Raw genomic sequence first — 14824 nt, forward strand, 5'->3', positions numbered from 1 at the left:
ATGTACCAGACAAGCAGTTATGGATGATGCAGGGATGTATAAATGAGCCGCTGTACCAGCTGCCCCTAATTTAATGTCCATGATGTAACGCAAACCTGCTACTCACCACACAGTCTCCGCGCACGCAAACGCTGTAGGGGTCCCTGTACGAGCAGCGAGTCCCATCGTGGACCATCCTCTGCATGTTCACCACGTCCCGCGTCTCTCTGGACTGGCAGTACAGATGGCATCGTTCTTTGGCTGGTGGGGGGGGGGGTATACAAACAGGGGAACCCAAGTAGTGAGCTGTCATTGGCTGGTACTGGGGGGGGGGGGGTAGTATATAAACAGGGAAGCCCACATGATGAGCTGTCATGGGCTGCACACTTCAGACCACAGTATAATTTTCACAGCCGATGGTTGCTGTTAAATCGTGCCCGTAAAGATGAAAGCACATATACAGTTTGTGTGGCACTGCATCAGAATGGTGATCTAATAGCTATTCAGATTATATTTACAGCTAGCAAGTACTTCTTGTTTGCTCAGCAATCAGCTTTAAAATAAGGTTACTTTACTTCAAAAGGTTTCTTTATTAGTTATTAATTTTTCACTCCTTAATAGAACATTTATTTAGATTTAACTAATTAAGAGTCAATATAGTGTTTGGTAAGAGAGTCATGCTTTGGTGGACAGATTCTATTGGTTGACTGGGGGGGGGGGGGGGGTAACTGAAAAGCAAATGAAACCGATCTGTTTGGAGTATCAGCTTTTGCCTGTGCATTTGCGGGGGAGGGGGTTACACATTCTCAGTGGGATGCATGGCAGGATCTTGCAGACCACCTGGATTATAGATCCAGGGAGAGAAAGCACCACACTGCCTCTCTCACCTGGGGGCGCACAGCCATCCTTTGATCACTACATGGTGTGTAGTCTGAGATCACAGAGGAGACCTCTCTCTCTCACTGTTCTTGTGTAACAGGCTGGGTTTCCTCTCTCTCTCTCACTGTTCTTGTGTAACAGGCTGGGTTTCCTCTCTCTCTCACTGTTCTTGTGTAACAGGCTTGGTTTCCTCTCTCTCTCTCACTGTTCTTGTGTAACAGGCTGGGTTTCCTCTCTCTCATGGTTCTTGTGTAACAGGCTGGGTTTCCTCTCTCTCTCATGGTTCTTGTGTAACAGGCTGGGTTTCCTCTCTCTGTCGCTGTTGAGTAACAGGCTGGGTTTCCTCTCTCTCTCACTGTTGAGTAACAGGCTGGGTTTCCTCTCTCTCTCAGTTCTTGTGTAACAGGCTGGGTTTCCTCTCTCTCTCAGTTCTTGTGTAACAGGCTGGGTTTCCTCTCTCTCTTGTGGTTCTTGTGTAACAGGCTGGGTTTCCTCTCTCTCTCAGTTCTTGTGTAACAGGCTGGGTTTCCTCTCTCTCTCAGTTCTTGTGTAACAGGCTGGGTTTCCTCTCTCTCTCATGGTTCTTGTGTAACAGGCTGGGTTTCCTCTCTCTGTCGCTGTTGAGTAACAGGCTGGGTTTCCTCTCTCTCTCACTGTTGAGTAACAGGCTGGGTTTCCTCTCTCTCTCAGTTCTTGTGTAACAGGCTGGGTTTCCTCTCTCTCTCAGTTCTTGTGTAACAGGCTGGGTTTCCTCTCTCTCTTGTGGTTCTTGTGTAACAGGCTGGGTTTCCTCTCTCTCTCAGTTCTTGTGTAACAGGCTGGGTTTCCTCTCTCTGTCACTGTTGAGTAACAGGCTGGGTTTCCTCTCTCTCTCGCTGTTGAGTAACAGGCTGGGTTTCCTCTCTGTCTCAGTTACTGTGTAACAGGCTGGGTTTCCTCTCTCTGTTGCTGTTGAGTAACAGGCTGGGTTTCCTCTCTCTGTTGCTGTTGAGTAACAGGCTGGGTTTCCTCTCTCTCTCAGTTCTTGTGTAACAGACTGGGTTTCCTCTCTGTCTCAGTTACTGTGTAACAGGCTGGGTTTCCTCTCTCTGTTGCTGTTGAGTAACAGGCTGGGTTTCCTCTCTCTGTTGCTGTTGAGTAACAGGCTGGGTTTCCTCTCTCTCTCAGTTCTTGTGTAACAGACTGGGTTTCCTCTCTGTCTCAGTTACTGTGTAACAGGGCTGGTTTCCCCCCTCTCTCTCTCTGTCAGAATGACTGCTGGGAGTGGGTGGAGTATGTGAGAGTACTTGGTAACCACCTGTAGCTGGTGCGAGACTTCCGTGTTTTTTCCAACTTTTGTGTTTTCTTTGTTTTGGTGATTGGTGAGTTCCTATGTGCTGCACAATTGTGTTTTCTTGTTTTGGTTCGCTGTGATGGCATTGCATTTTGATGGGTGTGAGTTTTTTTCACTGCGGCACAGGGTCAGGTGTGAGATTGATCCCGAGGTAACCGTGGAGGATATCTTGTTAAGTGTGGGCGAGAGTTGCGTATGAATCTGGCAGTGGTGGTATTTTTGAAGGATATGAACTTGGTTGATTGTGAGTGCGATTACAGTGCCAGATGGTTATATTGTGGTTGTACCACTAGTCTTGCCAACTGTGAGAGTTACGGTTTTGAATGTGCTGCCTTTTGTTCTTGATGCGGAAATTGCATAGGAACTTTCCTGTTTTACTAGGGTCATCGGGGATTTTAAGGAAGTTCCGTTGAATTGCAAGACTCCAGCGTTGAAACATGAGGTGTCTTTTAGGCGGCAGGTGATTATGATTTTGAATGACCTGGTGCTGGACATTTCTTTTAGGGTGCTTTGTGAGGGTAGGTCATACATGTAATATGCTAGTATGGGCAATTTGCGGTGTTTTAGCGTCGTTGGCCATAAGAGGATCATTTGTCTGCACAGGACTTGCCTCATTGAGGCAGTGAGGATTGGTGGTGAGGAAGTTTGGGAGGGACAGGTCCATACGGGGCAGGGTGATGGGCCTCCTGATTCTCCCTGCGATGTCAGACCTCCCCCTGAAGTCGGTGACAGATTGTGGGGTGCTGTGAGTGTTATTCCAGCCATTCCCGATGAGGCTGCAAGGCTGGGTGAGATGATGTCAGTCTCTCGGACGTTTTGGAACTTGCCTCGCAGGCGGGGGATGATCAGCAGCTGTTTTCCTTGCAGGAGATTAATGAGTATTTGGATGAGAGCTACGGGAAGTCCAACTTACGGATTTCTTCCTGGATGTTCAGAAGTTTTTGGCTTCGGTACGACATTCCCGAAAGGCAGCTAGTTTTGAGGAGTTGACTATGCAAACGAGGCATCACTTGAGAAAATTTGTGGCAGGGCTGTGATGCAGATTACTTACAAATGAGCTTTTTCTAGATCTTGCACTGTTCTGTCCTCCTTTCTTTCTTCTATTCCTTAACCAGTTCCATGGAGAAGCTCCATTAAACATTAATGGTAGAAGAGATAAGGATAAGCAAGCAAAACTGGCTAAATTTGCGACACTGCATCATTTAGATGCGCTGTTTCTGCAGGAAACTCATAGTGATGGAGACAATGAGGTGGACTTATGGTTGTGGTGCAAGGGTGGGCTGTTTATGAGTCATGGCACTCATACAAGTCACCATTCTGTTTAATGAAAGGGTGGGGATGATAGGTGTGCAGCTGCGGGAGGTGGAGTGCAGCAGGCTGCAGCTGGTTGAAGCTGCGATTGAGGGGACCGCTTTCCTGTTTGTAAACATTTATTTGTCGACGTATGGGATTGGATGCAAGTTTTGCAAAGCTGAGGTAATGCTCTGCAATGGTATGGTTGTGATGTTTGGGGTGACTGGAACTGCACCACTGATTTCACATTGGGTCGGACTGGGGAGGAGCCTCATATGGCCTCTGGGGTGGCTCTTCATTGGTTGGTGTGGGATTGGGGCTTGGCGGATGTGGGGCGAGAGAAGCACAGAGGGGTGACACGGTACACCTGGCTGAAAGTGTCGACTGGTTGGGTCAGCGCCACTAGGCTGGATAGGATTTATGTGTCGAAGTTTGGGCGGAATAAGATTTTGATGGCACATGTAACTCCATGCACCTTTTCTGACCACCACTTGGTATGGGTTGGCTTGCTTTTGTTGAAGGTCTTGACTAAATATTACTGGCACTTTGACACTAAGTTGTTTCTTTATGGGTTTTTTGGGGAGCTTTGCTGTGTTAGAATAGAAAGGAATAGGATAGAAATAGGATAGAAAAAGGATAGTTAGGATAGAAAAGAAGCACTTTAGGGATTTGGCATCCTGGTGGGATGTGGGTAAGGTTCAGGTCAGGGTTTTTTGCCAGCAGTATGCTGCTCAGTGGTTAGCAATGTCCTTTGGGATTTGGAGAGGGACATCGTTTTATTTGAGAGTTGCTGGTGACACTGTTGACACTGTGGGTGTATTGGACGGGAAGAGGAAGGCCTTGAGCTCCATGCTCCATGACCGGATGAAGGGGGCTTTAGTCCGAACTAAGAGGTCTCGTATTAGGGATATGTATGCTGTGAGTTCTTTCTTTTCCAGTCTGGAGAAGATGACAGTCAGAGAAATACAGAGCCTGTTCTGGAGGTGGTGCTGACAGGATTGGTCAACCTGGGGATGGCGCAGAGGGAGGCCCTCGGCTCCAGGAACTAACAATGGCAGTTCGGCGTTTGTCGCTTGGGAAGGCACCAGACATCGATGGCCCGCTAGCGGAATTTTATGAACATTCCTGGCACTTGTTGTTATTGTTGAGGTCTTTAAGTGGATTTTGAGGGCTGGACAGCTGCTGACTAGCTACATGAGGGCCAAGAAGGGGGACTTGGGGTTGTTGTCCAACTGGAGGCCCTTGTCCTTGCTGTGCAGTGACTATAAGATCCCTTCGAAATGCCTCTCTAATAGATTGGCGTGCTGCATGGAGGATTTAGTGCGCCCTGGTCAGGCCTATTGTGTTTCTGGGAGCACCATAATGGACGATCTGTCTGTAATGTGCAATGTGATGGCCCTGTGTAGACTGGACTCCCTCGATTTGGGGGTTATTTCGATTCATCAGGAAAAGGCCACAGAGTCCGTCATACATACCATTTTAACACTCAGGCAGCTTTTGGCATGGGGTTGACTTTCCTGTCTTGGATATGCCTATTGTATGCCAATGTATCGGTGATGCTTAAGGTGGGGTTGGAACTGAGTTGCCCTATCAGGGTGCGGAGGGGTATCAGGCAGGGGTGTTCATTGTCTCGGGAACTGTACTGCTTGGCCATTGAACCCTTGCTGTGTCGGCAGATGGCTGGGCTGCAGGGCCTTAGGCATATTGCTTTGTCTGCTTATGCTGACCATGTATCTGTGCTTGTATGGGGGGACAGGGATGTTCAGGCATTGGAGAGCTGTATGAGGGGGCATCTTTGGCTCGTGTCAACCTCCTGATTGGGACTAGAACTTTAGCATCTGTTTTTTTTTTGGCCACACCCAGTGGCAGCAGACATTTCAAAGCTTAGGCATTTGAGATAGGGTGGAACCTAGAAATCTGTTTCTATCTTGTGTACTGAGACGGGTTCTGGTTCAGCTGTCTCATTCAGACAATCCTCAATAACATTTCTTCACCATTGCCTGCGGGGTTCTGTTGGACTGCAGTGGATGGAGAGGGAGATCTGAGAGCATTTCCTGCCCTTGCATGTTGTGGTGGCACTGAAGGGTCATCAGGAGAATGATGTCCTATTGCTCTCCTTCAGAGTGCGGCATTTGAGCATTTGAGGGACTTTGCAGATGCCTCCAGGGAGATTCTTTATGAACTTAGCGTGAAAGTTCTGGACATGGAGACTCTGGCAGGGGTTGGCGGCTTCCAGGTGGTTGGGTATTTTGGTGCTGGGTGCTTCCCCCTCGGGCTGCTGGAAGACACAGAGTGGGCTGTGGCTACAAACAAACGTGGCACATATTGATCCCTCTGTGGAGGGGGACGGCCATTTTGTGAGCAAGATTAAACTTTGGGGCATCTTTTTTTGAGGTGTGCAAGACTTGGGATGGCGTTCTAGCGCTGAAGGAGTGGATTGGTGGGTTCGGGGCAGGTTTCTGTCATACTTTGCTTATTTATGGTCCAAGATACAGGGCACATCTCTCTCTCTCTTTCTCTCTCTCTCTCTCTCTCTCTCAGTTGTTGTATAACAGGCTGGGTTTCCTCTCTTCCTCTCTCTCTCAGTTGTTGTGTAACAGGCCAGCCCCCCCCCCCACCATTCTTGTGTAACAGGCTGGGTTTCCCCTCTCTCAGTTCTTGTGTAGGCCTATCTCTCTCTATGTCTATGTGTATTTGTATGTTTGTGACGGATCCTACTACGTATTGGGTGATGGAGCTGATAGGAAAACTAGCTCATGAATGAGGTTTGAGACATGCTGCTCTTTGGACATATGTAGACTCAAATGTTCTGATCAGCTGCAATAGCTTGAACTTCCAAGAATCTGTTTGCTAAATAACAGCATGAACATCAGCTCAAAATGAATTATTTGAAAGGCTGTAGCTATTGCTATTTGAGAACCTTCACAAAGATGGATGGTTTGTGCACCAAAACAGACATTTTCCAATAGTACAGATGGTGTTATGGATATTCAGCTGTTAAACTCCAGCGTGATGGAAAGGGTGAGATGGACATTCAGGTGATTATATTTCTCTCTGCCATGTATCACGTCACATATTTAAACCACCTGGCATTATGAGTATCAAGACACTCGGGCAAGGAATCAGATTTGTCAAGCTACTTAATTCCTTAATAGTTTAATTAAGTTGATTAGAGTGACAGTCAGCAGATGTGGTGGGAAAGTAAGGAAGGAGGGCAGACACTTGAGCTCTGGTGGAGGATGGGATAGCTGGGAATGAAGGATGGTGTCTTCTCTACCCAGCCGGTCTCATCGGAGTTGTCGAGAAGCCCGCCTTTGGACTCGGTTGCACTCTTGCCTTACTTCTTCTGCTTGGAACCTCATACCAATGGTCACAGTATGAAACACACCATGACAAGCTAAGCTACCAGCTCTTGACCACCACATGACCACTGCTGCTGGGACAAACATTACAGAAAAAGGCTAGTGGCCATCACATGTAGGCCCTACTCATGCCCATCCCACTCCAACACCAATTCTAGTATAGAAGCTCCCCCAGCACTGGCTCTGCTCACTCAGGGTACTTACGGTCTGAGTGCTCGAAGGGCAGCCAGTGGTGCTTGCTGTTCTGGTACTCAAACTTGGGGTCCCACATTCGGCATTGTTCCTCTCTGAAGTCGCTCATGGGATTAGGGCACTCCTCCGTGTTACACAGCTGGAACTCGTAGTTTGGACCGAAGCAGGTGCGTCCCCCATTTGCTGGGCTGTTTATGGGAGGGTCAGAAGAATCGGGGGGGGGGGGGTATCAGTATTGTCAAAAACTAGCTTTATGCTGGCAAAAATAAATAAAAGCTTAAATAGATAATAGTTGTACTTGTTGGGTCTGATTTCTTGCTTGTTTGAATAATTTGTCAGATTTAAGGCATCCCCTTTTAAATGAAATTTATATTTGTTCACTTATGTTCAGCCCAGACTAACTTAAATCCGACAAGCTATCTCGTTAAGTATAAAATCCTGCTTCATGATACAGGCCCCTGCTCACCCACTGAAACTTAAACACATATTTTTATGACTGGATTAATAACTGTTACCCCAGGCAGTGCTAGTCCCTATTTAGGGGGGATTTAGCACTCATCCTTTCTCTCAGTCCCCCTAAAAATTTTGTCATTCTTTCCCAAATCCATTGAAACCCCATAAATCTTGGGATCTTTTCTGTGTGAGAAATGACTGTCAAGTGGAAGCGTAGCAGCAAACTCTTCTTTGAATCCTCCCTTTTGCTTTACAATTGCTTGGTTCGAACTGAATCTCACAGAGACGCTCGTGAGAAGCTTCCTAGAATCTTTGCTCTTAAGTATACAGAGGGAATGAGGCAGGGTACATAGAAACATGTGGGGCTGTAGAAACATGAACTAACCATGGCACTAGTTGTATGAAAGGTATTGCATACAGTATGCATATTTTTTATATACATCTATTGTATTACACATATGTTATACAACCCAGAAAGGGGTTGAGCCTGATCACTTTAAATACATTTATATATTTTTACAAATATCCTACATTCGCATTGAGGGCTCAGCCCTAGGTCAAATCCTGGAATCACCCTTGATGGCTGTTTACACCCTGTGTCATGGTATTATGCAGAACATGAGTTGTCCGATATCTGTCTATTATCTATATAAATAAGTGGTGAAAATCATGCCAAATGTTATGTATTATTTGGGGAAATATTGATAATTTACCAAAATATGCACTTTTTCCACTCTGCCCACTATTATGCAAACCAGTGCAATAACGCTGAAAACAGTAGTTTAACAAAGGTGGTTATTACAAAAACATACATTTATAACAATGGTTATTTAGAAATGACAGCAACGTCTATGTAATGATTCATACATAGCAGTTGCCACAAATAAAAAACTTATATGACCAGATATGACCAAGATAACTCTTTGATCCACTGTCTTGGTTAGATTATGAATTACTGTGGGCATCGTACTTGTCGCTTATGCTTAAGATAACAACCCACAGCTTGTCCTTTGAAGGGAACTGAGGCATAAATCTGTTGCTTGATGATACTCCACAGGTTCTCAGTGGGATCCAGTTTGGGTTAAGATGCTGGCTGCTCCATCATACGGCAATTTCTGAAGCCTGATTTCATGAAGTACTCTTCTCTCTTTCTGGCAGCATGTGATGGAATATTGTCATGCATGACCGTCGTTTTTCATCTTAATTACAGAGCCTTACATTTGTAGCGTGGCACAAAGACGTTGTTTGGAAATTCAATATAAGCATCCGCAGTCAAATTTACACCTACAGGAACTTGCCAATGACTAATCAACTTGGCCCCAATTATTCCAGCCCAAAGCATCACACCGCTACATCCTTGCTAGCATTTCAATCTGAGAGGACGAGGTTTGTAATTTCTGACACACCCCTCGCTCCATCCGTCAGGTCCATCAAGTGCCCATCGGTAAAGTATCTGTGGATTCCCTTCAACAGAGGTTGAAAATCTGACCTGGCACATTTTCCAAAGTGCTGGAACATCCTGCACCTTGCTGGTCATTTTACTTTGGTGATGCCAACTTTGTCAAATATCTCTTTACTACTGGCTAAGAGCTTTTCTGCTAGCATGTGATTGAATAAGAATTTACATTGTGAAATAACTTTAACGTTATCCTTATCTGACCTTTTCGATTCTGCCACGTATGTCTTCATGATACGAAGCAATTTCAAGCACTAATTTGCTATCACCTAGGGTCTTAATGATTAATGTCTACCCCTCTACAGTTGAATACAGCACTGGAGAAATTAAGAGACCACAGCAAAATTTCCCTGCTTCTCATCAATGAAGGGCTTCTTCCTTGCTTTACGGGTCTTCAGACTTGCTTCTAGGAGCCTGTTATGTTCCCCCTTCTTTTTGAAGGTCACTTGAGGTCATCCTCCGATTTATGAGGCACCACCGGATGAGCTGACTGTCATCTCTGACATCAGAAAGTTGCTTCTTCCCTCCCCCTGGCTGGTTCTTCATTATTGCCAGCGTCTCCTGCTCCACTTTGTTTTTGTGTAATGCAGTCATAGAAACTTCCAGCCTGGAAGAAACTTGCCGTGCAGTGTAGCCTTCTGCCAGTAGAACCAAGATTAAACCAGGATTTAAAAATGCAGATTTTTCAAAAATATAGAGTGGTCTCTTCATTTTTTCCAGAGTACATCATGCATCCTGTAATATTTGCTTTGCTGACAAATTTACACAACCTGCTTAATAACATGGCCCAATAGTGGGAAAAATGCAAAGATGGCTTCAACCTTTTCTACACAAGCGCATCAATGAAATTCTCAGAGATGAAGCAGATAACTGTCATCAGTGTCACTCCAAGGCAGGACAAAGTAAGAACTCCAAAAACCTTTTCGTAAAATAGCGTGACACATACTGTATATGTGCCATTTGTAGTAAAAAAAATGATGTTACTGTAACTTTAATTACCTTTCAAAGGCTTGACTTTCATGACACTTTACAACTTCTGTCATGCAACTTTTAAGACTTTGGCTCCTTTAATTAGAAATGAGTTTCCTTTTTAAATTAACAGCTAGAAGTAAAGGTAGGCAGAACATAATGGCCTGTCATAGGAAGTAAAGAGTGCTCTGTCCTGAGATGTGACATTCGAGCTGCCGCTGGACCCTCTGCATGACGGTTCCTGAAAGAGCCACATACCTAAATATTTAACATTTAGCTGCCATTCCAGTTCAGGTCATGGTTCAACCAGTCTTAATATTTCAAGGACTCCAATGCTTTTTGAGATCTCAACTGGAAATGAGTCTTAAAGAATATTTTAAACCTTAAAAATATACTGCCATATGTCTAATCATAAATTATCATCATACATTATATTTGCCTCAATTATTTAATAGTTGATAAGTATTAAACAGATTTGGCATTTAAATCAGCATTTATAATGGCCCATAAAACCAGTTTAATTATAAATTGCCACCAGCAACAGGCAAGGAGGGGGGAGGCTTGAGCACCTGCCCCATTTGCACAAGCAACTGAAAGTGCTTCTCTTCTGAGTCCTAAGTGCTCCTTTGTGAATTTTACCGAGGGGAACCCCCATTGGGGTCGACAAATTTTTCCTGCCCCTTGAAAAGACACTTCAGCCCAGACCAGCTCTCCAAGACCACTCAGGGCTACTACTGGCATGAAGTGCCAGATAAAAGGCACCCCGAACCCCAGCACTCACATTGGATTGTCACATTCTCGGGTCCTGAACCTCACACCTCCTCCGCATGTTCGGGAGCAGGACCCAAACTTGCTCCACATGCCCCAGTTGCCGTCTTGCTTCAGGACGTCTGGTGTCAGCCAGATGCAGTGACCCTTGAAACAGTGCTGGGAGGTGGGAAAGACGCCATTCCATTAGGTTATGTGTAGCAGGGGAAAACATCTTAGGTGGAGAAAACAGGACTGATTTAGAGTTACTGAGTGTAATTGCTGGGAAAGTGTGTCAGTGCAGAGTAGATATGTCTATAAGCCTTTGCAGTGGGACTGGGCGATATAGCAAAATATGTCATTGTAATAATTTTTTCAAACGATATCGAAAATTCTCACAATATGAGAATTTATTTCCTTACTTCGATGCCCCATATGTGCTTAAAATCCCCTTGGAATTGCCCTTAAATAGATTGAGTACATGAAAAATGTGACAAACTGAATGGACTGCAAAGTGAAATCTAATTTTAACAAATAAGTCATCCATAAATACATTTTTGTTGTAGGGCATAACACTAGAAAAATACCAATAGTACATTTTTTTTCTTTGACTGCCTCGCAGTTCGTTCCAGGGAAAGGGTTTGACTAGGGTTAGACAATATGCCCTAAATATTATACAATATTTTCAGAGGTATCAGTGTTTATCACAATAATCTAAAATTCATATGCAGAAAACAGAAATATGACAAATTGTTTTACTAATAATTATGGAGCATGTGACAGATATAATGATAAATTATGCCAAATTATACCTTAATGGAATTTCTGTAAATACAGTGCAGTATAACTGCTAATTGTGCAAGAAAACAAGTGTTTAGGCTACATCATGATATTCAAAATGATGACAATATCATAATCACCATACAATATTTTATCGATTTATTGCCCAGCCCTAGTTAGCAGAGAGCAGAAGTGTGTTATCATGGATGCGTGCAGCTGAGCACACAGGTCAGGGATGGTGTATCTGAGGATGGGAGAGCATACGGTCAAATGCATGTTTCAGCTTCAGTAGTGGGGGGGCGGGGTACCTTCCCGGGTGCACACATGGTGCCATCGATGGGCGGGCCCTTCTTGGTCTTACAGAAGAATGGGTTGTCAGGGTGGCTGCACCACAGCTGTTTGCAGGGATCGAAGGTGCGGTACTGGAGGGAAGAGAGACAGCCTTGTTCTCAGGCTTGCAGACCTATGATGCACCCTGAGACCCATATTAACACGGCACCGCCACTGTGAAGTACCCAAGATCGACACCAGAGAGTGCTATAGGACTGGACAGAAAATACAGGTACATGATATATAGAAACATCACAGACTAACCCATCTGAACATACAACCACATGGCTCTGTTTCAGTAAGCTACAGACAGGAAGCCAATGCATGCAGATGAAGAATGGAGAGGAGTCTGGTATGGCAATACTGATACGACTCGTTAGATGTACAATGAACAGTGAAGGGGCTATAAAACAATGGACCGGGAGGAGGTCCATGCTAAAAGGACCACCTACTCGCCTCTGTTGGGAAGAGGTCTCCCCTCAACCAGCAATACTGCTGGTGCACTGACTGGAGGTGTTCCACAAGGCTCACACCGGGACCGCCGCTCATAATGTCAGCTCAGGAAGCTGACCGACAAGAACTGCAGGATCCCAAAACCTTGGCCCCTGGGAGTGTATCTACTTGCCACCAACTCTGACCTACATATGCAGGTGTGTGGACTACTGGCTTGCCTGAACAGGAATTATGTTTTGAAAACAGCAGCTGATGAGCTATGAGCTAGAGGGAGATCGTCATAATAACTTGTACACAGAATGAGGATGCAGCCCTAGGGGGTGCCGCAGAAGTGCTATCTAGAATCCTGCAGAACGTGTGGCCAATGACAATGGGAAAACGAAATACGCAATGGACGACAACATTGAAAGAAAGAACGATAATATAGATATCGATAAGTAAAAAACAAGAGGGGCCACAGCGTTCCGGAGGGTGTTGACTTACCTGTGTTCCTGATTGGCCCACCTTTTGCAGCTAAGAAAATGGTTTGACAAGAGAATAAAGCATAGCATTCCAACTGGCATTCTGCTCAAGGCACAAGAGTTTATCTAGAAGGTGCTTTCCGTTTCAGCTGTGATTGTCGCTCAGCTGAGCTCAGCTCCTCTGTGTTTACCCATCAACGCCCTGACAGTTACAGAAACGGCCTGGCTTCATGAGTATCTGTGGGTTCTGTTCCTGTTTTTTGGATGGGAGAAAGCGAATGCTGCGATGCAAATGTGTTTCTTACTTTTTCTCTCTTGTGCCATTGTATACATGGTACACTTAAAATTCCAAGTGCTCATTCTCCATCGCCCCCTGCTGGATGGCTCCATAGTGCGCCTCTCAGACCCTCACTAAAAGTTACACACACACACCCTGAAGGCATACTTACATAGTAATTCATACATCTACAAATGTTTGGCCATAGATAGGTCTAGAATGAAGTACTAGAGAATTCAAGTCTGTCCATAATCATTACTATGTGTCTTAAGATGGTGAATGGGGTTCTCAAGGTTTATACGTAGATTGTGGATGTATATTGTTTACTGAATGAGGTGGAGTGAAAAAGAGGGGGCAGAGCATTGAAGTCCACACCAGGTAGTGGGGGGGGGGGGTGTTGGGGACTCACCGCGGTGCACATCATGTAGCCGGCACCAAAATCAAAGCGGCACTGCTCGTTCATAGAGTAATGGATCCCCGGTAGCCGTGGCAGCGATGGCCAGTCGTGGTCAAAGGGGTCATCACGGAGACAGTCGTAGGAGCTGTTAGAAAGAGTGTGAGATATTTTTTAGCTGCAGGCCACCAGCAAACCAGTTTCAGCGATTCAGTCAGCTCTACTGCATAACAAACTGGATCAGTAACAAAAAGGCTTATTGACTGGACGGAATGTACAAAGTACGTACTATGTTGCAGTAAATGTTGAGCTGTATATAAAGGGTAAAGTAACTAAGACACAAATTAACTTGGCTACCACTTGTGGTAGCGTTACAGAAGAGGTGAAAGATGGAAGAATTTTAGTGAATACAGAAAATAAGACGAAGTTATTGGAGACAGAGAAAGGATGTGGATAAGAAGGAGGGTTTTATATGCCAGACGAGGGTGTGGCTTAAAAGGAGAGGTTTACATGGTAGAGGAGGGGTGCGGCTTAAAGTGGGGTTAATATGCTGTAGGAGGGGTGTAGCTTAGAGTGAGGTTAAAATGCTGTAGGAGGGGTGCGGCTTAAACTGGGGTTAAAATGCTGTAGGAGGGGTGTGGCTTAGAGTGAGAGGTTAGGCTGTAGGAGGGGCGTGGCTTAGAGTGAGAGGTTAGGCTGTAGGAGGGGCGTGGCTTAGAGTGAGAGGTTAGGCTGTAGGAGGGGTGCGGCTTAAACTGGGGTTAATATGCTGTAGGAGGGGCGTGACTTAAAGTGAGGGGTCAATACACTAGAGGAGGGGTGTGGCTTAGAGTGAGAGGTTATGCTGTAGGAGGGGCGTGGTTTAAAGTGGGGTTAATATGCTAGAGAAGGGGTGCGGCTTAAAGTGAGGGGTTAATATGCTGTAGGAGGGGCGTGACTTAAATTGAGGGGTCAATACACTAGAGGAGGGGTGGTGCCTAAAAGGAGGGACTGGCGGTTGACTCACTGCAGGTAGCGGCCGAGCTCCTGCTGGCTGCAGCGGGACCAGTGGAAGCGGTGGAAGGCAGCTTGCACCAGTGGGGCCATGATGCTCCCCATGTGCACCTCATCCCCACAGCGGTTCCCCTGGCCATCATGCTCCATGCCCAGCCTGTGATGGGGACAAGCAATGTGTGAATCTGCATCTGTCTCCAGGGAAATGTGTGAGGCTGTATATAGACATGACACATTGGACATACATGTGTGAATGCCAATGCGTAGCAAGTATGTACATTTCTCTATGTACATTAATGTACAGGTATTACAATCTTTTTCTCCAAATTTTGAGAAAACATCGCCAGAGAAATAGTTACTAATAAACTTTGGGGGATCTGGTCAAAACAAATGCTTTTTATTTGTTATGCGTTTTCATTTTTATATTCTTTTTGGCTGGGGGATGGTAATAATTAATAACATGTGGATAATCC

At 45.4% G+C, this 14824-nt stretch overlaps 1 protein-coding gene across 2 annotated transcripts in view; it reads right to left on the reverse strand.

Moving 5' to 3' along the window:
• LOC111855482 (A disintegrin and metalloproteinase with thrombospondin motifs 2-like) overlaps positions 1-14824 on the reverse strand; it is a 116298-nt gene that overhangs the window by 11561 nt on the left and 89913 nt on the right. Inside the window, exons 8-14 of one of the 2 annotated variants that reach the window (XM_023834522.2) lie at positions 14365-14508; positions 13374-13506; positions 12710-12739; positions 11752-11865; positions 10698-10843; positions 7051-7226; positions 107-240 (exon numbers count right to left, since the gene is read on the reverse strand). In XM_023834522.2, coding sequence (XP_023690290.2) covers positions 107-240; positions 7051-7226; positions 10698-10843; positions 11752-11865; positions 12710-12739; positions 13374-13506; positions 14365-14508 — 877 coding nt within the window. The remainder of the gene's footprint in view (positions 1-106; positions 241-7050; positions 7227-10697; positions 10844-11751; positions 11866-12709; positions 12740-13373; positions 13507-14364; positions 14509-14824) is intronic. The other variant, XM_023834523.2, reaches the window with a different exon arrangement.

Source organism: Paramormyrops kingsleyae, chromosome 10, assembly GCF_048594095.1.
Source record: "Paramormyrops kingsleyae isolate MSU_618 chromosome 10, PKINGS_0.4, whole genome shotgun sequence".
Classification (NCBI taxonomy): Eukaryota; Metazoa; Chordata; class Actinopteri; order Osteoglossiformes; family Mormyridae; genus Paramormyrops; species Paramormyrops kingsleyae.